This window comes from Triturus cristatus, chromosome 7 (assembly GCF_964204655.1).
Source record: "Triturus cristatus chromosome 7, aTriCri1.1, whole genome shotgun sequence".
Lineage (NCBI taxonomy): Eukaryota > Metazoa > Chordata > Amphibia > Caudata > Salamandridae > Triturus > Triturus cristatus.
In genome coordinates, this window is record NC_140590.1 from 278,638,458 (window position 1) to 278,666,432 (window position 27,975).

General features: G+C 45.3%; 1 protein-coding gene across 9 annotated transcripts in view; it reads right to left on the reverse strand.

The window, feature by feature from the left end:
* PPFIA3 (PPFI scaffold protein A3) overlaps positions 1-27,975 on the reverse strand; it is a 966,668-nt gene that overhangs the window by 217,858 nt on the left and 720,835 nt on the right. For all 9 annotated transcript variants that reach the window (XM_085616258.1, XM_085616264.1, XM_085616259.1 and 6 more), the window contains one exon: positions 2,373-2,441. In XM_085616258.1, the coding sequence (XP_085472384.1) occupies positions 2,373-2,441 (69 nt within the window). The remainder of the gene's footprint in view (positions 1-2,372; positions 2,442-27,975) is intronic.

Below are 27,975 nucleotides of genomic sequence, written 5' to 3' on the forward strand. Positions count from 1 at the left end.
ATCAGGCCGGCCGGCTGGGAACGTGTCCTTGGTACGGGGAGGTACAAGAATTTGGTGGGCGGCAGGTTACGGGCCGGAATTTTCCATGAGGAAATGCACCTCTATATTAGTGAAAGTCTGAGGCAGTTACATGTTCAGTCCGTAGGCGGCATCTAGCCGTTAGCAGTAAAGCTACTACTTATTCCAGGGAAGACAGACGCCATCTTGAAGGCGGAGAAGAACCGAGAGACAGATGCTTTCCTAACAGAATAGCGGAGAGGAGAGAGTAGCCGATAAGGAAGAGGTCCCAGTGACTCGGAGAAGGGTGATTCCAGGCGAGCCGAGGCACAGACGAGAAGGGAGCCTAGATGACCACTGAGTGCAGGCTACATACTACTAAGGTGATGTCGACCCTTTCTTATTAGAGTGTACAACTTAATCTTTCACTTTTCTTTGCAGGTTATGTGTTATATCGTAATGTTATGTGATTGTGTATGTAATGAGTAATAAAGTATCCAGTTTGTAGTGAACCAACATGTGATGCGTGTTCTTGTATAAGAGGGTAGCCTATTCTTCTAGTCAGCTGCGGCTACATGAACAGATGTTAACCCTGATCAGGTAAGTGGTAACTGAATAAAGGAAAGAGGAGCCCCTCAAACCTGAGAACAGGCTATGCCCGAACTGGCAATCCTTGTGTGATCTGATGAATAGTGAGACTGATTCCCTTTTTGTATGTTATGGTGATCATAGGATGAACTGTCGTATGAGACTGCCGTCTAGGTAGAGAGGTCTGGATTCGTAGGGGATCGCGAGGCCGCCGATTGTGCTGATACTGTCGTATGGGCAGAGAGGTCTGGGTTCGTATGGGACCGCGAGGCCGCCACTTGTGATACTGTCGTATGGGCAGAGAGGTCTGGATTCGTAGGGGATCGCGAGGCCGCCGATTGTGCTGAGACTGCCGTCTGGGTAGAGAGGTCTGGGTTCGTATGGGACCGCGAGGCCGCCACTTGTGATACTGTCGTACGGGCAGAGAGGTCTGGATTCGTAGGGGATCGTGAGGCCGCCGATTGTGCTGATACTGTCGTATGGGCAGAGAGGTCTGGGTTCGTATGGGACCGCGAGGCCGCCACTTGTGATACTGTTGTACGGGCAGAGAGGTCTGGATTCGTAGGGGATCGCGAGGCCGCCGATTGTGCTGAGACTGCCGTCTGGGTAGAGAGGTCTGGGTTCGTATGGGACCGCGAGGCCGCCACTTGTGATACTGTCGTACGGGCAGAGAGGTCTGGATTCGTAGGGGATCGCGAGGCCGCCGATTGTGCTGAGACTGCCGTCTGGGTAGAGAGGTCTGGGTTCGTATGGGACCGCGAGGCCGCCACTTGTGATACTGTCGTATGGGCAGAAAGGTCTGGATCCGTATGGGATCGCGAGGCCGCCGATTGTGAGGTCTTGGTATGCATAGTAGGAATCCCCTGTCCTTAGGTGATAGATATATGTGGTTGCAGGATTGTAAATAGGTTCTAGGGAGGGGGAAACGTTCTGGCTGGGTTAGTGAGGCTCTGATGAGCGGGTTCTATCTGATCCGAAAACCCAAGCAGAACAGTGTGTGAATTCATTTGCTGACTGAGTGTGTACAATAAATGCTTAACACTGTCCTCAGATACTGCCTTACTGCTCAACCACACTACCACAAATGGAGAGTAAGGTTCTATCTAACTTTACCTCTGCCTACCTTTGGGGTTCCCCTGGACTCTGTGCACACTATACCTCACTTTGGTATAGTATATAAAGAGACAGCTTCCTGCATAACTCCTATTGGAAAAGACAGCAAACCCAGCCGACCAATAGCAAAATATCATACTATAAGGCTGAGCTGTGTGCAAGTATGCCAACAGCCCTCTTACTCGTTGCGTAAAGCTCCTCGATCAGCCTGCAAAGGATGATTCCCCATTCTGCCTCATTTTATCTTCCGTTATGGCAAAGTATTAGAAGAGATAAATATACGTGAAATATTCTACAAAAGTGGTTAAAACCTCAAGGTCCACATTTCTTTACTTAAATTTTCACCTAGAATATCAATGCGTTTGACATTGGCTTACTGATCAAAAAAGTACAACTAAAGGAGATGTAATACATTTTCAGTACAGTATAAAAACAAAGGTATGTATTATTGTTATTTTCTAGTTAAGCAACAAGACCATACACAGGAATCATCTAATACAGGAGCTCAAAATAGCCAAAAAGACAACTTCCAAAAATATTTTTCGAAATCAAGCCACAAGAGTTTTAAGTAAAAATAAAGATTCTAAATAAGGATTTTTACAACAGTTACATAAGTTGTCCCTGAATGAAAATAAAAAGGGAAAGCCTCCTAAGCCATGGGCTCAAACACTGACCTCATCTAGTCGCCGCTCCGTCCCCATCGAGATCAGATTGCTGAATTCGGTCTCTAGAACCTGTCGTGCCTAGGAGAGTATGAGAAAGGTAACATTAGGTAGATCATACAGTGCCCAGCAATACAAAAATCTCAACATAGATGTGGAGACATAAAACTGTGCCTTACCCCCAAGGGAGAATAGCAAGCTTTGATAATGTATATGCTACTTACCCAGTAAGCATCTGTTCATGGCATGTAGAGCTGTAGATTCACATGCTTTGCATACTCCTGCCATCTAGTGTTGGGTCCTTATGTTTGCAAGTTGTTTTTCTTCGAAGAAGTCTTTCCTAGTCACGAGGTAAGGTGACTCCTCCTTTCAATGATAATGCGCATGGGCATCGGCTCCATTGTTATATAGTTTTCCCGCAAGAGGGTGAGAATGAAGTAAGTAAGTGTAGTACAGAGATGTCCATGCGTATGTAATGTAAATAATGCAAAACAGAAACAGCTACAGGTGCCTGGGGAGGTGGGAGGGTGCATGTGAATCTACAGCTCTACATGCCAAGAACAGATGCTTACTGGGTAAGTAACGTAATCCGTTCGAGGCATGTGTGCTGAAGATACGCATGCTTTGCATAGACTATATAACAGTATTCTCCCAAAGCGGTGGCAAACCAGTACATGTTGCAGCTGTTTGAAAAATTATTTTTAGCACTGTTAGCCCTACATTGGCTTGTTGACGTGATAACACACCCACACAGTAGTGTTTGATAAAAGTATGTGGTGTAGACCATGATGCTGCTTTATAAATGTCAGCTATAGGGATGCCACCTAAAAAGGCCTTAGATGCTCCTAATTTACGAGTAGAATGCTCTCTAGGAGGTATAGACAAAGTTTGTTAAGCTTTAGTGTGGCAGGTTTTAATGCATTCAACAAATCCACCTTGCAACACCAAATTTAGAAATGGGACAAACAGTTGTTTTGTTTTGCGAAAATCTTTTGTTCTTTCAATGTAGCACAATAGTGCTCTGTTGACATCAAGAGTATGAAGAGCTCGTTCTGCTGCTGAATCAGATTGAGGAAAGAACACAGGCAACTCAACTGATTGGTTGATATGGAAAGCAGAAACCACTTTGGGAAGGAACTTTGCGTTGGTGTGAAGAACTATCCTGTCTTTATGAAGTTGAAAGAAGGGTTCTTCTAAGGTTAAAGCTTGTAGCTCACCAACTCTCCTCAATTAAGTGATTGCATAGAGGAAGGTGACTTTCTGTGAAAGAAACTGTAGCGGACAGGTGTGTAATGGCTCAAAAGGTGGACCCATGAGCCATGTAAGCACAATGTTCAGATTCCAAACTGGTGCTGGAGGTACCCTGGGTGGGATTATTCTCTTAAGGCCCTCCATAAAGGCTTTAGTTACTGGAACCTTGACCAGAGATAGATGTCTGTTTTGCAAATATGTAGCTATTGCTTCAAGATGCAAACACATGGAAGTGTAGGCTAAACCAGCACGCTGTAAATGCAGAAGGTAACAAATTATATTTTGAGTAGATGCATTTAGAGGCTCAATATTCTTATTAGTACAATACATAACAAATCGTTTCCATTTAGCTGTATAGCATGCTCCAGTAGTAAGGCTTTCTTGCTTATTTAAGAATGGCCATCCATTCCTATGGCAAGTTAAGATATCCAAACTCTAGGACTTCAGGAGCCAAATAGCTAGATTGAGCTCCTTGGGATTTGGATGTCTGACCTCTCCATGGTTCAGCATGAGAAGACTGGAATTGAGATGTAGCTTTTGATGTGGAACTACAGACAGTTCTAAAAGTGTTGTGAACCAAGGTTGATGAGCCAAAGTGGGAGCTACTAGAATCAGTATGAGGGATGTTTGCCTGAGCTTCCGAACCAGAAATGGAAAGAGAGGGAGAGGCGGAAACCATGGGCAAATATCCCTGACCAATCCATCCATAGGGCATTGCCCTTGGATTGAGGGTGTGGAAACCTGGAGGCAAAGTTTGGGCATTTTGAGTTGTCCACTGTGGTGAACAGATCTGTTTGTGGGAATCCCCATTGTTGAAAGTATGAAAGGAGAACCTGAGAATGAAGTTCCCACTCGTGAATTTGTTGTCGCCTTCTGCTTAGGAAGTCAGCAATCTGATTGTCCACTCCTGGGAGATGCTCTGCCAGAAGATGGACTTTGTGATGAATTGCCCAATGCCAAATTGTCTGTAAGAGGCATGACAGATGCAGAGAAGGTGTTATCCCTGTGTTTGTGCATAGTACATTGCTGTCATGTTGTCGGTGCAGACTAGGACAACTTTCCCTATGAGCTGAGACTGAAAAGCTTTCAGTGCTAGATATACAGCTCTAGATAATTGATGTGCAGAGCTTTGCACCTGTTGTCCCATAGACCATTGTCAAGTTGTGAATATGGGCACCCCAAACCTGCGAGGGATGCATCTGCTGTTAGCATGATCTGTGGAATAGGGTCGAAGAAAGGCCGCCCTTTTGAAAAGTTTGGTGTGTTTCACCACTGCAGAGAGCAATGGGTGCAGCTGTCTACCAACACTAGATCTGTTAATTGACCCTGAGAAGGATTCCACTGATGTGCTAAGCACTCTTGTAAATAACGCATGTGCAATCTTGCATGAGGCACTATCACGATGCATGATGCCATCATCCCTAGCAGTTGCATGAACATTCAGGCTGTTAAGTATTGATTGACCTGAAACTGTATTAGCAGAGATTTAATATCCAGTATTCTGGCTGGAATGGGAGAGGCTAGAGCTGTGCAAGTCTGTAGAGTCGCTCCCAGATAAGACTGCATTTGTGAAGGATGATGGTCTAATGTAGTCTGAGTGTAGTGTAGACATTTTTGATGAGTCAGACGTCCAGATATGGGAAGACATGAATCTGTTGTCTTCTGAGATGTGCCGCCACTACCGCCAGACACTTTGTAAATACTGGGAGCAGTAGTTAGTCAAACAGGAATACTTTGAATTGATAATATTTCCGCTATCACAAATCTGAGGTATTTGCGATGAGCTGGGTGAACCGGAATATGAAAGTATGCGTCTTTTAAGTGTAGTGTGGACATAAAATTGCCTTGCTGTAGTAGTGGAAGGACTTGAACTGTGACCATGTGGAAATGTTCCTGAAAGTATGTACAGATTTAATGTCCTTACATCCAAAATTGGTCTTAAGGAGCCGTCCTACTTGGGGATTAGAAAGTACACTCCTGAACCTTGGTACTGTAATGGACCTGGTTCTATAGCTTCTTTTGTTAAATGAGCTTGTACCTCTTGTTTGAGAAGCTATAGCTGTTCTGACGAGAGCTTGTGAGTGCGAGGTGGAAGGTGGGGAGGATTGCTGGTGAGCTCCAGGCAATAACCAAGTCGGATAATGTCAAGCACCCATTTGTCTGATGTTATGGATTGCCAAATGGGGAGAAATTGTTGAAGTCTTCCCCCGACAAGTGTTAGATGATCCGGGGGAAGCGTAGTTAAGTCACTGCTTATTAGGAGAAGGCGAGTTACGTGTTCAAGTGCCCTTACCCCTACCTTTAAAACTGTTTTCCCTGTAAACCTCATCTAAAGAAACCTCTACCGGAAGAGGGTTGCGTGTTGGGCTTGTACGAGGAAGTGTTAGGGTCTGAGGATGTAGTTTTAGACCCTGCTCTATAGAATGAGTGATGAAAAGAGCCTCTGCTTAAAGGAGATTGAAGTGCTCCCATGGATTTAGATATGTCCATGTCTTTTTTCATTTTTTTCTAAAGCCTCATCAACCTGAGGTCCGAAAAGATGTTATTTGTTAAAAGGAGTGTTTAAAATAGACCTGAAATTCTAAGCCAGGCATGCAGAGGTACGAGAATGCTGGTGTTAACGTGTCTCGCTGCAGTGTCAGCAGCATCAAGAGCACATCTAATAGAAGAGTTAGAAAGGAGCTTCCCTTCTTGAACTAGCTCTCAGATCGTATTGCCTTACATGCAGATGATGTCCTTTTCTTTTGAACAAATATCAATAGAACGCCTATGATAACAATACCTTCGAAGATACAGTGGATTGCACACCAAGAGGATCCAAAAGGATAGTTTAGAATGGGAGCACAGCAATACACGTCCGAACCCGATGGTGGAAAAAACACAATCTAACAGTGGAGTCGATGCCAGTGGCGTCACTAGGTGGTGCGGGGGGTGCGGACCGCACCGGGTGACACCGTCACATGGGGTGACACCACCAGTGCTGTCTGCACGTCATAATGGCAGGCAATCTGAATGTGGGTAGACAGGAGACTACTACAGTAGTCAGTATATAAAATTAAATTACCGCAGGCAGGCTCAGACTCCGCGCGCGCAGTCTCTCAATTTCAAACTCATTTTATTTATTTATTCTAATGACGATGCGCATGCACATTTAAAACTTGCGTTAGGCAGCAGGGGGCGGGCTGCAGCCCTTCAGTGTTGCTGCGATGGACAGGCCCGGCTGGGAGACAATGATTGGATAGGGGGCTGGATTTGGTTCTGCAAGGGAAGGTCTGTGGTATGAAGCAGGCAGCGTGCGTAGATTTTTTTTTCAAAGTGCCACGCCCCGGCACACCAGCACGCACTGTCCCGCCAACTACCCCGATGAGTGGAGGCAGCAGCAGCAGGCCTCCATTGTCTTCCACAGTGTGATACTGGCTCTTCATCGGGAGACCGTGTGAAGAAAGCCCATCTCGTGAGACAAAGATGGGACCTTGTGAGTTGGCAGGTTTGGTTACTTCACTGTACTGAACTTTCCCTGTGTCTTCGCTTTACTTTTGTTCTGTTACTTCATGACCGAGACAAGTGAGCAGCCATGAAACATTGAACGTTCAAAAATTGATATAAGTGGAGTATTAATCAGAAGAGATAATGCATAATGATGTCCCGGGGTTTGCAGTCACAGGAAGTGATGTCACAGTGCTGTCATATACCTCAATTTAATGGGGACGAGGATATTTCCCAGTGAACACTGAACTATAAACTTTGCTACGTACCAAACTATCTATTATTATTTACTAGTAAATATATGCCGATGGTATATGCTTTCGTATATTAAACGCGTGTTAATGTTTATTATCGTGTCTGTCATTGCAAACAGAGGGTGTTTGAGACAACGCAAGGGACATTTTCTATTGGGGTTGCTATTGTCTTATTAAACCTCTCGAGTGCCCCCTCTGTCTGTGAGCACTAACGAGAGTTAAATGATAACTGAGCCGAGAAGTGATTTGAAGTGGTATTATTTTTAGTTAAACGGGAAGGAAGCTTGATTGGTAGGTTTAAAAAATACTATTATCATTTGTGGTGTTTTTTTTAAAAAGAGAGATAATGCTTGGTTGGTAATGCTCAGGTCGGTGTCGATTTAATTTCCACTGTTTCCTTTCAGCAACACGTATCCATGTTGATCGCCCCTTTTAATATCGTTGATCCCTCTTTCAAATATTTGCATCCTCACAGTTCATCAACTTGGAGGGGAGAAGGCGGGCCTGTACTTTCTTCACAGTTTTCCTTGGACACAGTTAGAGGGACATCGTCCTTTCCTGTCTCAGAATTGAGACCAGCCATGTTCATAAGTTCGGCACATTTTCTGTACGTACACGCCGTGATTCGTGCATGTGCATTTCACACGTGTGGTTTTGCTGCATGCAATTTACAGCAGTTACTATTTTGTTCATTTTTTTACATCATTTTTCCACTTGTCGTAAATGCCTGTAATGCGCCGTGTGCTGTGTACCAGGTGCAATATTCCCACCCAATTCCAAGTTTTTCTGTTCCAAAAGTGAACTAATCTGTGGTCTCAGATTTGTGAGTACCCGATAGCACAGGCTTTCCTTCTTTTACCCTTTCACATGTTTCCAGGTTTTCTATCGACACGTGAAAGCGCGAAACTTTGGATGTACCGTAAATTCTGTAAACCTTGGGCTTCTAATGAGCATACAAACTTCCGTTTGCACCCCACCTTTGATTTATAAGAGCTCTGAACGTCACTCTATGTCATTTATGCTGCCCGATGTTTGGGCTTCAATCCTGCAGATGATTTTGGACACATTTCAGCACTAGCGGCTATCAGGAGGTTAGCACAAATTGTGCTTGCTCCCCCTTTCATTATGACATGCAACTCGATCTTGAAGCTGGTAGTAAAAACCTGTGCAAAAGTACCAAAAAATGTTTATTACCAATTCATGCATAACTTCCATAAAACAGCATTACCACTTTACCAACAATGTGTAAATCGGAAACAAGACCCATGTTGTGCTCACTGCAAATGTTCTTCTACATGCTGTAATATCCCTCTAAGGAAATTTTGATTGGAAAATTTAACCTGAACCTGATCTGATACTCTAAATGAGAGCATAGTCCCTGAATTAGTAGGTCTTTGGTTGTTTTTAAAACTTTACATGGTCTATCTAGGTTGTCTGTGATGGCCCTTGTTGAGGGACCCTTCATCACCCACAAGGGCAGCCATTGGATCATTTGCAGAATCCCTTTGTCGGGTCACACACATTGATGTTTTTGCGTGACGTTGAGTTGCTTCATCGTCCAATGTAGGTTTTGGTTCCACCCTTGGATCCTTACTTGTTGACACTTCTACAGTTTCATTATATTGGGCGTCGGGGTGAGGTGACATTGTGTCCATTGTCAACTAAATTCTTGTTTCTTAATTTCATTTTCTCGGTTTGATGTTGGGAAGAATTAATGAGACTCGCGTGCAAAGAGTCCCCTAACTGATAATCCCATTGTGGGTCGAAAATGTTCCTGTTCCACTGGCATTCGGACAGCCTGCACCTCATTTTACCATTCTGACCCATTTGGTGTGATTTCCTGTGCAGGTAGTAGCAGACGCTCAACAACAGGTGCTCTGCATGTTTTTTTCCTGTTGCTCACAGTTCTAGTGCCGGGCTCTGTTGGTGGACAAGACACACAAGGCGATGTCACAATCAACACTTGGTGGCATCTGATTAAATTCATGTGGACAAACCCTTTGCATCTGCTATGCAGTGGGTGCCTGCCTACTGGTAAATCCATGTAGCCTGTGTTCCCTGGGGTCACTGGCGCAGTGTTTAATTTGAGCCGGTGGTTTCTGGTGTTCGGCACCGGTACTTGATTGTCAACACTGGGGCTTGAAACAGTCTGCTACAAGGTGGTGGTTTCTGTCTTATTTAAAGATGAGCACAAGAACACTTGTTTATTAATTCAATATACATTAAAAAATAACTATTGACTGCTGCCCAAGCCATTCTTATGGCCTGGGGGGCCTGGAATAGTCTGAATTGTCACACTTGTAAGAGTGTGATGATTAGTAACGGTGTTGGTACTGACAAGGGCTTTTCTTTACAAAATAAGCACTGGCTTACTCCCCCTGTTCACATGCAGTATGTGTCAGAAGTGCTTCGGTACATGAGAGGTAGGGTGCCATCGGTTTGGGTCCCACGATAGGTATACAGCCCATAGAATTGTATGGGGAGCCACAGGGATCGGATTCTTCAGAAGTCAGCAGGGAACTCAATATCACAGGGTTTGCAGTAAATATAGGCAACATTGTCGGTGCTTGAGAGAAAAAAAGGGGCCTAGTCCATGGGGGTCCGCAGACGTTTTTTCAGGGGGAGACATCATTTTACCGTCCTCCATTCTCTGACCCTTTTGAAACAGCAGCACGATCTCGAAATTTTTTTGAAGGGGAAAGGGAAAAATCCAGGGCCCCGCGGACAACCATGGCCTAGTCGCAGAGGCTGCTACCTTTCAACTCACATGGTTGTCCAATTGATTCAAGAGGCATCTTCTGGGGCTTTACAAAAAGGAATCAGTGAGGGGATGAGGTGAACACTACGTGGTCTGTGGGGTGCACTAGGATCCACGCATCGCAAAAATCTGTTGTTCATGCTCATATAGCTGTCCAGATCTTCATGGCTCCGTTCATGTCCACATGAAAGCAGAATGGTCTCCTCGCCCTGACCAGGGCCCCAGGATTCCTGTTGCTGGGTGGGATTTGGTGTATGAATATTAGGATCCCAAAGTCAGGTAGAAACAGTGGCGGCTCCTCCTCAATGGCGGTGGAGCGTCGCCTCACTGCCTGGCTCTGAGCCAGCAAATGTAAATTAAAACAATGTTCTTGCATTTACATTTGACGGCTCTCAGCCAGCGCTGCTGGGAGGGGCGAGGCCGAGGTATGTGAGGGGGAGGAGGAGTGCTAGTGCACTCCGCTCCCTAAGTGCGCATATGTCTTTTGGCCAGCCGTCTCAGGCCGACCAATACACACATGCGCACTTAGGTTTTCTCCAGCCCAGCTGCACTGAGCAGCCGGGCTGGAGAAACCCCTCAGACTCCCTGGTCTGAGCAGGGCGGCTTTCCTGCCTGCCCAGACTTATCAGTGCAGTATGTAGAATGGACATGGAGTCTGTCCCCGGGGCTGCTGGGACCCAAGAAGAGAAGAGGTGGCGCTAGGAGATGCGATGCTGGAGCAGCCGGCAGCAAAAGGTAAGTTTTAAGTTTTATTTTTTTTTAAATATTCAATCACCTGCCCGACGCCTCCCTTGTGACCTCACCCACTCCACCACCCTTCATTTATGGTGGCCGCCACTGTGTAGAAAAGTAATCCAAGAGGTCAAGCAGGGTCTTTAAGAGGGCAAGGAGAACCAGTGCTGGGGAAGAGATACATTCTGTGGCACGCATACTCCAGGGGCTGAATGATACATCGGGTACCTTGTCTCATCTTGATCTATAGCAAACCCTTAACTCAGTGCGTCGGGTGCAGAACTGGACAGTGTGCCTGATTACACAAAATAACAAAATGTGTTATGAGTGGGAGATCCGACCATGTCGGCCACTAACCCATGGCACAGAATCAGTCATTGGGTCTCCTTGTGCCTTAAATAGTTCCAGCATGGCATCCCATGTCATAGCTATGGGCTGCTTGCACAGCCCGGTATTTCTTCCTGCATAGTGATGGGCTCTCAGCAGAACCTCATTGCCAGACCTCTTCACGTCAACTACTCACTAGGGTCACAGTGGAGGACATCCAGTGGCGCGTAATCTGCCATTTAGCAAGGGGAAGCGCTAGGTCTGCAAAGCGTGTTTCAGTTTTCAAGGATTTGGGTCTAGGGCAGTCCAAGACTTCAAGTGGGGCAGTCCAAGGTATTTGTAAAGCTCGAACATAGCAACCCCTTAAGGGTGTCAAGGCACTGGGGGCCATCAGGGAGATTAGGTGAGCTTTCACAAGTGGATTTCTTCATGTGAGCCCCGTGCTGCCTGCCCACCCTGGAACCCCTCTAGCATGCTCGACGCCTTACTCGGATTTAATTGGAACTAAGTTTGACTTTTGGTTAATAGTCCACTGGCGGACTCGGAGCGGAGGAGGTCCATGCGGTAAGTCGTGAGGGGGTGACACCATGAGTTACCCGCACCGGGTGACACCAACCCTAGTGACGCCACTGGTCGATGCCCATGCGCATTATCACCGAAAGGAGGAGTCATCTGACCTTGTAACTAGAAAGACTTCTTTGAACCAAAACAACTTGCAAACATCCGGACCCAACATTAGATGGCAGGAGTATGCAAAGCATGTGTATCTACAGCACACATGCCTCGAACTTGGGTTATCCACTAGTCAGCTTCACTATGCCAAGCATAAAAGGTGAGGCCAGTATCACACACTGAACTCTGTCACTTCCCATCTGCCCCATTTCAAAAGACTTATAGACGCAGCGCGGAAAGCAGCAGGAGACCAGCCACGGACTACCGACCCCAGGAGACAGCAGGGGCAACCAGTCAGAAGTGAAGCCCTCCCTTTCCGCCTCCATCAGCATTTGTGACCTTGCGCCTTCCGCTTTGCGGGAGACGCAGCGCGGAAAGCAGCAGGAGACCAGCCACGGACTACCGACCCCAGGAGACAGCAGGGGCAACCAGTGAGAAGCGAAGCCCTCCCTTTCCGCCCAGGGCCTTATAAGAGAACCACGTCATCCCTGTCCCGCGGGACGCGCGCGGACGCGCCGGGCGAAGCCCGGGCCAAGGGCAGGCCCGTTTGTGCCCGTTAGAGACCGGAGGAGGACGGGACGGGGCACCTCTCTGAGGTGTGCTCAACAAGGTTAGTGCTTCACAGTTGGGAAGTGTTGACGACCAAGGGCGTGGTTGAAGACCGGGGCAAGCCGTGTAAGGATATCTGTACATCACGGTATCTCCTTGTTTGTTAGCAAGTATATTGGTCTATGGCCCAACAAAAAAAGATCACCGGAGGCTCTGTCCTGGGCACTTTAGACGAGTTTATCATACGTGCATCATCGGCACTGGAGAGAGAAATAGTCCAGACCGAAAAGATACTCTCTATGGATCCAACATTTGAAAGAAGGTATTCTCTGGGCAATTTGGCGCTGGCAAAATCCCCCCATGACACTCTTGCTGTTCCTCTGAATATAGTACCCGAAGTTAACCAAGGACAAACCAGTGTAACATCTGTGATTAGATTTTCTAACCAAGTGGGGAGCGCTAGTAGGGGCTCTATAATAAATCCAGTGGACAGTAGCACCCTGACTGAGCCCACACGAAGATGCATGCATACTCGTAACGCAAACTCTGCTTATATAAATCGGTCAACAATGGAATTAAAGAGGAAACGGGTAGATGTACACCATAAGGGAAGGAAAACAAAGGCAAAGAAGCATAATCCGGAGATGGATGATAATGGTCCTCCAGCCAAGACTACCCCTGAAGTTGCTCACCTAGTGGTGGGATCTGCCGCCCCAACAACAAGTCTTAGGGAGGAGACATCATTCAGTTGGGGAGAGGACATGTGGGACAAAATGGAAAATCTGTTTATAAAATCGTGTGCTCCCATATATGAAAGGCTGGACAAAATAGATCTCAGGTTGAGTATCCTTGAGGCTGAAGTATTGAGGGTTCAGGGTAGAGGGGCCCCAATACTAGGAGCAAAGGGATTAGAGAAGCAGGGAAGGCCACCAACAGAACCCGTAGCTGGGATATTCCCAGCTATTCGGGGCATAGCTGGAATGTTTGGTCATGGCCATCCACAGATAACTCATTTAGTCCACCACGGGCAGGATAGAGGTCTAACGCTAACGCCAACAGGAAGTGAACAAGCACTCAACAACGTGCAAGGGGGGAGGGACCTTCTAACACTACCTCGACTATGAATCTTCCGAGACAAATATTACATCTTCAAGAGACCGACTGCGGAAAATCACACCATGTATTAACCTTCCCCCGGCCTGTGCACCATATGTGGCACTATCATGGGGGTACCAGTATTAAGATCGAGCCAATGGGAGGACTACCCCGCCTTGAAAAGAAAGTGCATACAGTGGTTGAATGCAAATCGCCCGCTACCCCCTACGGCATCGGCTGAGATTTTATTTGCCCGAAGGGTAGAGTGGGTAGGGGGTAGGAAAAAAAATCAGATCGGGGTGATTGTATAATAATTAACTTCAAGGATACCAGAGCTGTTGGGCACATATGTGGGTGGGTGCAGGAAAGGCCCAGGCCCCAAATAAATGTTGTGCCCCTCGATTATTTTTATCCGGAGGGGAAAATGGCCCCAGGATATGATCGACTAGGAGTAGGGGGGGTTTCTACAGGAAACACCTGGGGCATTGAGACCAGGAATAGGTATGATGTACTTTCAGGGCTCGAGGAATGTGATTGACGCCAGCCATCTCAGGTACAGACCGGAAAAATGGTTGGCCGTCGCATATCTACGATGGAGGGTACAGGGATAGATAGGGGTTCTCTAAAAGATCTACTAACTGGTTTGCATGTCCAAGCTCCTGGGGGAACACAGACATTTCATGTGCTACCAGATCCCGATGTCGAGAATGTTAACTCACTGCCTATTACCAGGGTGGGTGGACTAGATTCCCGAATAGATTCAGGGACAAACATGAGCACAGTACGGCTCCAAACCACGGACCGGGAGGTTATTTCAGAAATCCTTCCCCCCCCCCCTTTTCGAGCGATCTGTCCTTGTTGTCCTGGAACATCGCTGGTTTATGCTCCAAGATATCACAGGAAGAGTGGTCTGATTTCATCGAGGGACACGATATATGTTTGTTCCAGGAGACGTGGGCAGTGGATCGTGTTTTTCGCCAGGGCTATTTGAACTTCTATATTCCCGCAGAGAAGAAAGATAAGGGACGGCCAGCGGGTGGTTTGGTAATCTGGGTTAGGCAGGCGTTGGCCTGCACCGTATCACAACTAACTACAGTAAGTAGTGATATTCTAGCCGTGAGAATGAAGATGGGGTCAGAGATACGAGTAGATATTTATAATATCTACGCACGCGGCCTTCCCGGAGGGCGTAGTTCTGAGGTAGTGACAGCAATGGAACTCATGCTAGAATCATCGCCTAGTAAAGTCTGGCCGATAATCGGGGGGGGGACTTCAACACCACGTTTGAGCCGATGGGGCCCGATGATTAGAGCCTCACGGAAGAGGAGGATCGTAAGTGGGGAAGACCTATCCATGAAATCCCGCCGATAAAAAGATGGACAGAGGCGGCCATCCATCTAAAGGGTCTATGTTTGGGCCTGCAGTTGAGGGCGGCTAATGGCCGCACTCTTTCTGACAGGACCGGGGCTGCAACTTTTGATAATGGGACCTTGTCAAGTCGTATAGACTACTGGCTGGTCAGCCTACACCTGTGGCAGTTTCTCAATGATATGTTTGTAATAAACCGAGTCGAAAGTGACCACAATCCACTTATTATGACCTTGGTGGGGGTGATACGTAAAATAATCCCCAGTAGGGACACTTTAGCTAATCACGATGTCGTAGTTAGCAATGATATGCGCCACCTTAAGTGGAATCATATCGCTGAGTACCCGGAGATAGTGGCCAAAATGGAACTCGAGCTAAGCAATACCATGGGTGTATTAGGTACCAAAGATGACAGCCAAGAATGGAAGACGATGGTGATGGAGGAGCATATAGCCCTCTTTGATCGCCTGAAGTCCTATTTTCTTAAACACGGTAGCACCAGGAAACCCAACACAAAGAAATCCCACAGGTGGTATAACGAGAGATGCCGCCAGGCCAGGGTTGAGTTAGGATCTGCCCTAGGAAATAGAGATGGGGATAGAGTAAGGCTGGCAAGGAACAATTATAGGAAGGTAGTCGGAGATGCTAAAAAACAATGGGACCAGGCTAGATGGGGCGACCTACTGGAAGCGTACAAGGATAAAAATCCGAAATTATTCTGGGATAAATACAAATGGGAGAAGGGTGGATGCCCAGATCCCCCACAGAACAACGTTGCCAAGGAGCACTGGGTGGAGTTATTTAAACACCAGAATGCGCCATCAACAGACGAATCGGATAGTAGACCCCCTGACGACAAACTCTTTACTAATTGGGTATTTACTTTAGGCGATGTGGCTAGGGCATTAGACACAGTGACACCTGGCAGAGCTGCGGGGCTCAACTGTGTACCCGCCAATGTGTTTTTGGACAATAAACCGCTGTGGTGTAGTTACATATGCACTATTGCCAATGCAGTTGCATGCGGTGCCCCAATCCCGTCCTCATGGAAGGGAGCGGAAATAATACCCGTTTACAAAAAGGGCGATAAATCGGTGGCAGGCAATTACAGGCCGATCAGCCTTATAGATTCCATCCAAAAGGTCGTTCGGCGGTTGATTCTGCATAAAGTACAGTTATGGATAGATGAACACCATATACTCACCCCATTGCAGGCAGGGTTTCGCCCTCTTATAAGTACAATAGATCAGGTATTCCGTTTTATGACAATTTACTGGAAGACTGTTCAACTGGGCAGAGGAGCATTGTATGCAGTATTCGTAGACCTGAAGGCAGCGTTCGATACTGTGCCACGCTGCAAGTTGTGGCACGTATTAGGAGAATTGGGCATGGCCCTGGATTTGCTGTCCCTAATCGTCCGCTAACATGAGGAAAACTATGCTTGGGTGCGGTGGGGATCTAGGGGTGAGGTTACGGAGACCTTTCCTGTTGGCAGGGGAGTGCGGCAGGGGTGTGTGCTTGCACGTACCCTGTTCTCACTCTTCGTCAATGGGGTGGCCGATCACCTGGCCCGGGTCCCCTCCGACGCCCCAGTACTATCAGGAGTCCATATCCCTGTCCTCATGTTTGCGGACGATACCCTACTAATTTCCAAGACACCCAGTGGCCTACAGAAAACTTTGGAGAGGTTCGAAGAGTTCTGTAGTATCCGGAGGCTAGAAATAAACATGGGGAAGACTAAATTCATGTCGTTCAAAGAACATAGATCCTTTCGGGGCAAAATTAGCATGAAAAATGTCATGCTAGAGCAAGTTAAAGCCTTTGCATATTTGGGCGTATCCTTACAGAAGGACATGGGTTGGAAACATCAACTCAACCTGACTGCTCTTAAATTTAAACAGGTGGGGGTGCTTCTAGGGAAGTTTAGAACCTCCTATACGAAGCCTGTTACCCCGGTAATGGAAATTTATGGGCTAAAGGATCTGAGCTCTGTTCTCTACGGAGCGGAGTTATGGGGATTCACGAACCTGAACCAACTGACTGTGGTCGAGAACTCATTTTTACGCAAAGTGGTTGGAGTCCCAGTGAGTACCCCGATGTATCCTCTTCGGATAGATCTAGGCAGGAAGGCTGTAAATTACTCCGCAAAGCTGCGACCATTATTATATTGGCGTAGACTTTGGTGCACAGAAGAACTAGAACACTACGCAAACGGTCTCAAGGTCGTTTTGGAAGCTGATAACTTCCATAAAATCCCTTGGCTAAAAGAAATCAGATCGCTCCTAGTGAGGATGGGCTTGAGCGAAATGTGGAACGATCCCCAAAATGCAGTTTTTCCCTCAAAAAAAGCATTGAAGAGCATGTATTGGGATTGGGTAATGGAAGAGGCTTGCATGAGCAGATTCACAAGGCACCTAACAGGCCTATTTCTAGAATTTAAACAAAGACCTGCACTAGAAAAATACTGGGATGCAATTATGAAACCCCATGATAGGATATTGTACTTTCAAATGAGGATTGGTTCCCTCCCATTGAGGTCGTTCACAAGCAGATGGGTAGAGTCCGCAAAAGAAGTAGGTCCATGGTGCCCAGATAACCAGGAAACTTTAAGTCATCTATTGTTTTTCTGTCCTATCTATACTGTACCACGAAGGGTATGGGTCATTCCCATCTGCAAATCACTGGGCTTTAGAAAGCACAAGGAAGCACTTAGAGTTCTTCGATCAGATGCGTCTCCTCATATTGTGATTGCTCTGGCCAAGTTCTTAGGCTGGGCATGGTCCATACGAGCTAAGGCGTTAAAACAACATCAACCTATTCCCTAAGAGATAGATGTTTACAGTTGGAAATAGTGGGGATGTGGAGGCTACCCTAATCTATGGTCTTGTACCCATGGGAGAGAATGTGTTTTATATTTTAGGAATTGTCTGGGGTTTGTATCCAGACTATTCTTAGTATTATTCGACTAATGTTTTTTTATTTAATACATTTTAAGATCTTTTTTCATGTAAATAATTGCATTTATAGTTTTATATCTTAATCACATTGACATTGCCTAACTGGTGTAATGTGTTTTGATAAGCTTTTATGACAAAATTGTCGAATAAAGTTATTATTATTAGACTTAAACCAATATTTCTGGGAGATTGAGGAGTCAGGGCAGGGATTGTTAGACAATAGCTTTCTTATAAAGTATATGAAAAAAACAGCAGGAACGCCTGTGGTATGACTGAGATTTACCTCACTTAACTGTCAATCACAGGACTAGTGGTTGACGTGGCTAGATGAACAACTTACTTACCTTCAGTAATGATCTTTCAGGAGGATACTCTATGTGCCTGCAGATTCCTTACCTTTTAAATAACCCCCCAGAGATCAGGCTGGATCCAGAATCTATGCAAAGCACTTCCGTGTTAGTAAGTGGCGTTTGGCTCCTTCTCTACATTGGATACCACCACTAGACATAACATGACCCAAACCATACAGCACCACTCTAGCAGCCCAATGTCAGTTCTTTGTTAATTTGTTCTGAGCCCTTGGAGGCAGAGACACGAACAGCTGAGTTAGAACCAGTAGTATGCAGCGTAACAGTTTGGGAACCTTATAAGTAAGAGGACTATGACCATTCCTCAGAATAGGGAGGTGTACAGGATCGGTAAGGAATCTGTACATATTCTATCCACCAAAAATATAGTTGCAAAAGTAAGTATTTCGTTCTTCTGCTGGATATTTCTACCTTCGGATTCCTCTATGTTTGACTTGATACCACAGCAATACTCCTACAAGGTGATAGGTATGAAGAACAGTCACAACAGAAAATCCTGGAGTACTGGCACGTAAAAATGGCAATCCTTTTGGACTTCAGCATCCAAGCAGTAATGCTTAGTGGATGTGTGAATCGATGTCCAAGTTGTTGTACGACATATGTCAGTAAAGGTACACCCCTGGAAACAAACAAAGAAGTCGCCTTTGCATTGGTAGAATGGATGACTATATCTTACTTTTTAGCAAGGGCATAGCAGATCTTAATCCAAATCACGATCCATTTTGAGGAACTTCGATTTTCGATCACGATCGTATTGAGCCTCCATTTTGTGCTCCGCTGCCATTTTGTGTTGCCCGCACTCAGGCAGCACGACGAACGAAGTCTTTTCTGCTTTTCCTGCAGTATTTTGTCAAAATAGCCTTGTGCCTCTGTTTACAAAGCTGGTGTTAGAGACTGGCCGAGTACACTAATCCCTGTCTGGTTTTCTAATCCCTGTCTTAACTATCTGTTGGTTCACACTATTCACTTCTGACTTTATCTCATCTTCTGGCCTTCGCTGTCCTCTGCTCGTATTCTCTCGTTTCACAACTGTCCTCCAAAACACACGAACGTATCTCGCCACCTGCAAGTCAGTTACAGACACGTTAATACCTTAACCTGTGGGAGGGGTGGCAAACACAGTTGGAGGAGAGACTTCTTCGGGTTACTCGATACTTTTGTTTTCCAATTCTTTCTATTGGCTTTGACTTACTTTCCAGACTATTCCTATTGGTCTTTTATGTATGTTTTAGGTGTGTCCTTCGTTAATGTATATGTCACCTATGTACTATATCAGATTGTGCGCCTCCTGAGAACATACCGTGTGTACTTCTAGGACAACTGTACTAGCTGCAGCTAATAAAATCTGATCTTTTACGCCGACAGAGTGTCCCCGTGTCTCTGTTAGCTGATGCAGGAGAACCCAGGAGATTAAGGCGTACCCTGCGCCGCCAGGCCCATAAGGTTTCTGGTTCTTCAACTGGCGCCCAACGTTGGGCGGCTTCTATGGTAGTGGTTCTGCCTGAAGGTCGTGAGGAACCCCGCAAGAAAATTCTGGAGGAATCGCGACCCACGTCAAGCGAACCCTGTATGTCGAAAGTGGTCCGAAGGTCTTTTGCAGCGTGGTTGCTCCTTCCTGACGGCTACTGACGACTGCTGCCCTGACTGCCGCCCTGCCTTGGCCCTCTTTTTGTGATGTATAGTAAAGCGAGACGATAGACAGGCCTCTGTTGGTGTAAGAAGACATCTTAGTTAAGTATTAGTGGGTCGCTCCCACATTTGGTTCTTTGGTCCATTGGTTCTTAGGTTCTTTGGGTCTTTGATTCGGGTATTGCAATAACCGAAGCAGAGGGAAAGTACATTTGTGCTGTGTTAATTGAGTTAACCCCCTTGATGTTTGTGAACAGTCCAGTGAAATAACGATGCCTGGTCTGACCAAGTTTAGGAAACTTTGTTATTTTGGTTGTAATAGGGATTCCCGGCTGGAGGACTCTTGTCCGATTCCTTCGGTTGGAACTCCCACTTATGAGCTCTATTCTAAACATGGTGTTGGCCCCATTGCCTTTAATGAGACATGGATCCGATACACGGAGAATGATAGTGTTTTAAAATGTCCAGAAAATGGTAGTTTTGAGCCTGACATACTAGATAATTTGGAAACTATTTTATTTAAAAGAAAAGCCCGGCCGGCAATGTTTGACTCTTTCCGCCTTTGGTGTAAGGAAGCCAAACAGAGAAAAATTAAGCAAGAAAAACGAGATAGGAAAACACAGGGTATGACAATTATACAGGCTGCTCAGCAACTTAAAGATAATGAAGTTGATAATGCGATGGAAATTTCAGAAAGACAGCATCGTATGGCGATAGATAAATGCTATCCGATGTTGCCAGCTTCCCCTTCTGATAAAAGAAAAGATTTAGAGGAAGATCCCTTGATGTCTCACCTATTGAGATTGCCTCCGCCCTATGTACAAGGTGCTAATGCACCCCCGTTGTTACAGCCTGTTCAGCCGCCAGTTGCGCCTCCGCTTGCTCCGGCTCTCCCACATTTGCCCCCTCAAGTATTGCCGCCTCTGCCAGCTTTGCCTTCGACTCCTTTACCTTCATCTTCTTTGCCCTCTGCTCCCCCGGTAATTACTGATTTCTCTTCAGTTAGTTCGCCTAATACCTTGTCCCCTATCCTTATGTCCAATTCTCCGTCTATGCGTAAACGACTTACAGATACGGTCTCTGGTCTTTTATCTCCTTTCTTTGAAGCGTTAAACGTGTCTCTGGCATTTTCTCGAAGACAGTCTCGTAGTCAGTTCCCAGCTTCCGAAGAAAGAGAAAGGTTGGACTCTCTCGCTCGCAAATGGATTGAGAAGGGTCCTCGGTATAGTGTACCCGACATTATGCCTACCTTCTCAAAGTGGAATGCGCCTACACAGAGATATGTTTTCAATGTTATGTGTGATACTCTTGTTAAAGGTTGGGAGGATATGGACTTGGGTTCGGTTCCTCAGGGTCTGTTGGATATTCAGGCTAATTTTGATAAGGGACTCATTGTGTGTTCTAAGGTTGAGGACGCTGTAAAGACACTTGTTACCTTTAGAACCTTATTTACCTCACAGACTTTTCTTGACTCCGATCCCTCAGTTAGGTTAACACTGAAAAATTACCCAATGAGAGAGGTTCCTCTAGTATGGAGAGAAGAGGTTGCAGCAGCAGGTGCTAATCAAGCTATTCCTGCTCACTTCCAGCGAATATGGGTACATGTCCCCTGGAAAAGATCTGAAGTTTTGGCTCTTAAACAGTCTCTACCGGATCCTCGTAAGAACCCTGCAGGTTATTATAAAGAGTTGTCACAGACTGTTGATGCCTGCATCATGAATTTAGCAGATATCGATATGTTGATGGGGAATGTAGTCCCACAAGCGCTATGGGCTAATGATTCGTAAAGAGAATCATGCCCAAGAATTAGGTGGAGACTGGGATGCTATAATTGCCGCAGATAGAGCCCAAGTGGGTGGTGCGAAGCCTGATGCCTTGATTTCAGAACTCCCTGGTAGGATTATTATATTAATGAAAACGATGATGCCTGCCTTGAGAGTTAACTGGGATAAACTAGCCGCGTGTAAACAGAAGAAAGATGAGTGTCTCCGATTTCTTCACTCGTTTCGAGGAGACATTCATTGATCACAGTGGTCAGGACATGACTACGGAGGGTGGACAGCGATTATTTGTAGATAAGTTCGTATTTAATTTGCTTCCCGAGCTATCGCATAAGCTGAAAGACTCATGGGCTGTTTCCTCTTCAGCCCAGATATTGGCTACTGCTCAATATTATGAAAATAGAGATAAAGAAGAAAAAGATAAGCAGCGGAAAAAAGACTAAAGAATTGAAAACTAAGATTCTCTTACAACAGGCTTATCTACCTCGTTATGCTCAGCCCCAGTTTCAACAGCCTCCACAGTTTCAGAGGGTGTATCAAAAGCCTGAGCCATATATTCCGAGACCTTTGTTAGGTCCTAATCAATGTGCCTATTGTAGAGAGGAAGGTCATTTTAAGAATGGTTGTCCGGTTTTATTGCAGCGTTATGGGACACTATCAGCTCCACGAGGTCGTGGTGGCCTCCAGTCAGCAAACAGAGGTAGAGGTCGAGGTATGTTGACCCAAGAACAGCGTTCCCTTCCGCCTTCTAATTCCATGAACTACTTTGATCAACAAAACGTTCGGTCTACACAGTATTACAATGAGGATTGTTATGTTGAAGGCGAAAATGAAAGTCTTCATGTTAACTAGGACAGCCATGGACAAAGTAAGGGAGTTGTGTCGATTCCAGTAGATCAGAATGGACCTTATGTTAATGTCACTACAATGGGTGTTTCAGAGCCATTTCTTTTAGATACTGGTGCGATGAGAAGTTCTATCATTCATTCAAAACTCCCTGGGGCACCTTTGTCTGGCTTAACGAATATATCTGTAGGTTTGTCTGGCGCTCCAGTTCGTAATCCGGTTTCTTGCCCTTTGCCTATTTCAATTGGCTTATGATTTAGAAGTTCCGCTTCTCTTAACGAATGGTTGCGGCGAGAATCTATTGGGCTTGGATCTATTGAAAAGATTACATGCAACGATATATTGCTCTCCTTCTGGTGTATATCTTACTTTAGGACAGAAACTGATTTCTCCAATGTATTTGTCTAAAGGTCAATTCCCACCTGAATTGCTCTCTCTTCCTACAACGCTTTGGGCCATGGGTCCAAATGATGTTGGTTGAGATTCCACCTTATGTTGTTACTCTCAAGCCCAATGCTGAATTGCCACGTGTTCCTCAATATAGAATTTCCACTGAAGGTGAAAGAGCGCTTTTGGAAATCATTCATGATTTGATTCAGAAGGATGTGGTTGAGGAAACGAGAGGTAACATATGTAATAGCCCTATTCTTCCTGTTCTTAAATGCACTGATCCTGCTCAGCCTCCTGTTTATCGCTTTGTAATTGATCTTCGGGAGGTAAACAAAATTGTTGTACCACAGTTTCCTGTTGTCCCAGATATCTCTGCGCTGTTGACGATGATACCTTCTACAGCGATTTGGTTTTCTGTTATCGATCTGAAAAATGCTTTCCTTAGTATTCCCATTGCCGAAGAGAGTAGGGATATTTTTGGCTTCTCTCTTGGAGGCCGAAGCTTCTGGTTCAAACGCGCACCTCAATGCTATTGTGAAAGTCCCTCTATGTCATCTTGATGCTTTTTCCTTGGCGTCTGGTGCTGCTCTCATTCAGTACATGCACGATTTGTTAATCGCTGCTGATTCAGAGGATATATGTAAGAATGTGACAGTTGCATTGTTGCGACACTTATCCAATCTTAATCATAAGGTTTCACCTTCTAAGCTACAATATGTTTGTCGAGAGGTCACCTATTTGGGTCATCTCTTATCAAAGGAGGGAAGACGATTAACCCCAGAACGTATCCAAACAATTGCGCAAATGTCTGTGCCATCCACACAAAGAGAGGTACGTGTCTTTCTGGGTATTACTTCCTATTGTAGGCAGTGGATCCCTAACTTCTCTCTGTTGGCCAAACCTTTGTTGGCACTCACTTTGAAAGATACGCTTCAGCCCCTTCCATGGACTGACGAATGTCAGAGGAGTTTTACTGACTTACGTGCTGCTCTGTGTTCTGCTCCTGTACTAGGTACTCCTGATTACAGTAAACCTTTTATGCTCTATGTTCATGAAAGAGAAGGTTGTGCGTCGTCAGTCTTGACACAGCGATTTGGAGATAAACAGCGACCATGTGCCTATTTTTCGGCTACGTTAGATCCAGTAGCTAAAGCATTGCCTAGTTGTCTTAAAGCGACAGCAGCAACAGCAACTTCTATTCGACAGTCGGCTGGAGTGGTGCTAGATAATATTCTCATAGTTATGGTGCCACATGCAGTGGATACTTTGCTAAACAGAACAAAAACACAGCATCTTACGAGTGCTTGTTTGTCTGGATATGAGCTGACGCTCTTGGCTAGTCACGTGCATATCAAACGATGTAATACTTTGAATCCAGCCAGAAGAGAAAGGTGTTCAAGAACAACATGATTGTTTCTTCCGTACTGAGGAAGAGACAAAAGGTAGAATTGACTTAACAGATACGCCATTAGTGAATCCAGATGGAACGCTATGGGTAGATGGTTCTTGTTTTAAGCTTCCTAATGGAGAGACAACTTCCGCCTATGCTGTTACTACCTTGCATACAATCGTGGAAACAGCACGCATCAGACATAATTCAGCCCAGGCAGCTGAACTGATAGCTTTGACCAGAGCGTGTGTGTTATCCAAAGATAAAAGAGTGAACGTGTACAACGATAGTCAGTACGCTTTTGGTGTGGCATTCAATTTCGGACGTTTGTGGAAAGAAAGGTGATTCCTTAATTCCCACGGTACTAAGATACAACATGGTCAGTTGGTGACTGACCTCCTTGAGTCACTTGCTTTGCCTACCCAGATAGCAATTGTGAAGTGTAGTGCGCATAAGAAGATTACTGACGATGTTGGTCGCGGGAATGCATTTGCGGATGAGGTAGCGAAAAAGACAACCAGAGATGCTACAAGTCGCATGTGTGTTGCAGGCCCCGCAAATTGGGTCAGAGAAAGAGGAATGTATGAGGATACAGTAGAAAGTGTGAAATCAATTCAAAAAGAGGCTACAGAGAAAGAATTGAGAAAGTGGAAAGAAAGTACAGGAATGTTAGACGAGATGGGATGTTGGGTGGAATTGTCCGAGCACCAACGTTGGCTGTTACCGGATGCCTATGTACTACCTGTAGTTACTATGGCGCATGGTCCAGCCCACCTAAGTGCGAAAGGAATATGCAAACTTCTGGCTCCAGTATGGCAAAACGAAGGGATCCCAAAATGTGCAGACAATGTAGTGAAACATTGTATTATTTGCTTAATGTACAATCCGGGAAAAGGAACCCCAACTCCAGCAGGTCATTTTGCTCCTCCGACCTATCCATTTGAGGTGTTACAAATTGATTACATTCACATGGAACGATGCAACAATCTCAAATATGGTCTAGTGGTGTTATGTGCCTTTTCCAGATGGATAGAGGCTTACCCCCTGAGAGACAATACTGCTTTATCTACATCCAAAGTACTTCTAAAGGAGTTTTTCCCTAGATTTGGTTTACCGCGCATTGTCTGGAGTGACAATGGGAGCGAATTTGTGGGCCAAGTCATGCAAAAAGTTTGTGCAGGTCTTGGTATAAAACAGAAGTTCCATGCGGCAAACCATCCACAGTCAGCGGGTCTAGTGGAGTGCTATAATGGCACTCTAAAACTCAAACTTGCTAAAACACAAGCTAGTACAGGCCTTAGTTGGCCCGATTCCCTACCTTTGGCTCTTCTATCCACCAGAACGGCTGTGCATTCTCGTTTGGGACTTAGCCCTTATGAGATAGTTTTCGGACGCCCAGCTAATATATGGGGAGTCCCTCGCCCTAAAAAGTATTCAGACTTGCCATATCCAATATTGATTGATTATTTGCACGACCTTACAACTAAATTGCGTGTTCTCCATCAACAGGTTCAGAGCGCTTTGCCAGAGGCCTCCACAGACTCAGGTCATTCCATCCAACCAGGTGACTGGGTTTGTGTGAAGAATTTCCAAAGGACGAAGAATTTGGAGCCTCGCTGGAGAGAACCCTGTCAGGTTCTCCTGACTACTCGTACAGCAGTAAAGGTTGAAGGAAAGAAGAACTGGATTCACGGCGTGCACTGCAAGAAGGTTCCTTTGCCTTTTCCCTTTGATCAGTGGGTCCACAAGGGTATAAATGACTCTGAAATTGAGAATGTTCCACGATTTATACCTTTTAGTGATGCACGCTTGAATGGAACATTGTCGGAAAAAGAAAACGACGACATTCTCCAAGAAGCTGTACCACCACATTTTCGTCTGAATACCACAAATCCACGAACATTGTTTCAGGATCAGATTGTACCTGATAAGGCTCATTACGATTTTAGACCCAGACTGAAGAAGAAAACTTAGAGATTCTCTCTTCTATGTAGTTTCTATCCCGGTTGTAGGGTCACGGTAGGAATCTTGGTTGCGACCGGAGTAGTGGCAATAGGCCTGTAGGACTTGCAGTGTCATAGGACAGCAGACAATCGTGACCAAGTGATTAAGGAAGATTGCCGTGAGCATCCATTTAGAAGATGGAGACTACATTAGGCGAAAGAGAGAGAAAGAACAAAATGAAAGACAATCATTGTAAAATAATATACAGCCGTTGTGGTATAACTTTATGTGTTTTTACATTATTGTGTATTTTGTTGGCGTGTATAGGTTGGATTGTTTATACTATGCAGCAAAAAGTTGTCCCTTCTTCTATTACTGTGCCTTCTTTTTCTACTATCTCTCCGCATCTATTTCATACACTTCCTCAGCATGAACTTGTTAGAAGAACCGAATATTACAATAATTCATTTATCCAGTTATTGCACTAACACCAATTAGTAATTAATACAACCGATTGTTGGGTGTGTGGACTAATGCCTCATACCACAGAAAAAGAGCTTATTTTGTAATTTTCTCTAACGCCTATCAAAGCCGATTTAAACGGCCTGTCAGTTCTTATATTGGTGGACCAGATTTCAGTCATAGTTCATTGATAAAGGGAATGGTAGCTATGGCCAAAATCATGGAAAATAGTAAAATTTCTGTTGATGAGAGAAAAGCATATACTAATTGGAACGTCACTCATTATATCACTAGCCTTAGTGATAAGATTAAACAGGGAAAATCTCCATCAATTTGGACTGTACCTCATCAAGGCAATTTCTGTTTGCAAATAAATGGCCAAACTACTGACACCGAACAGAGAAAAAGGTTTTGTTCCCATACATACATCCACTCATCTCAGAATTCGCCGCCGTTAGTGCCATCTCAGGGCACGTATTTCATCTGTCACGATAGAGCCTATACGTGGTTGCCAACTAGTTTTTCTGGAACTTGCTATATAGCTTTTCTTCTTCCCCCGACATACACTGCTTCTTCAAATTTTCATAAAAACAGATACGGCAGAGGAATTATTGATTCCAAAGACACAGCAGGACAAGAGGGAGGAGACTTCCTGAAAGGATTTCTTCCTTTTTGGGGTCCTATGGCAAACAGCAGGAATATGAGACAACTGGTTCGTGCTGTAGAGACTACTATAGACATCACTGTAGGAGCTTTGAGTTATATTACAGCGGAACTACAGGCGGATCGTCTTATGACTTTACAGAACCGAGTTGCCTTAGATGTTATTCTTGCAGATCGTGGTGGAGTCTGTAAATTGATCAAATCAAGTTGCTGTATTTATATACCTGATGATGCTCCGACAGTATACCAGGCCATCTCTAAATTACATATAATCTCCGAGTCAATTCATCAAGACGAAGGAGATTGGTCGTTATTGGGATGGTTTTGGGGGCTACTGTCCAAATGGGGGTTGGAAAGTGCTAACATTCCTTGGTATGGTTTTAGCCATCGTTTTCTCTTGTTGTCTTTGTATGCACTGTGGTCCCGCTATCTGCGACCTTTGTGCTACTGTGTGTATCCCAAAACCTAAGACACAAAGAACAGAGAATATTAGAATGATGTTACAGCAACAACTCGATGACCTCATGGCAATCGACATCGACTCAGATTAACGTGAGTCTGTGTATCTTGCCTGAGTTCTGGCAAAAGGAGGGTCTGAGGAAATTCGATTTTCGATCACGATCGTATTGAGCCTCCATTTTGTGCTCCGCTGCCATTTTGTGTTGCCCGCACTCAGGCAGCACGACGAACAAA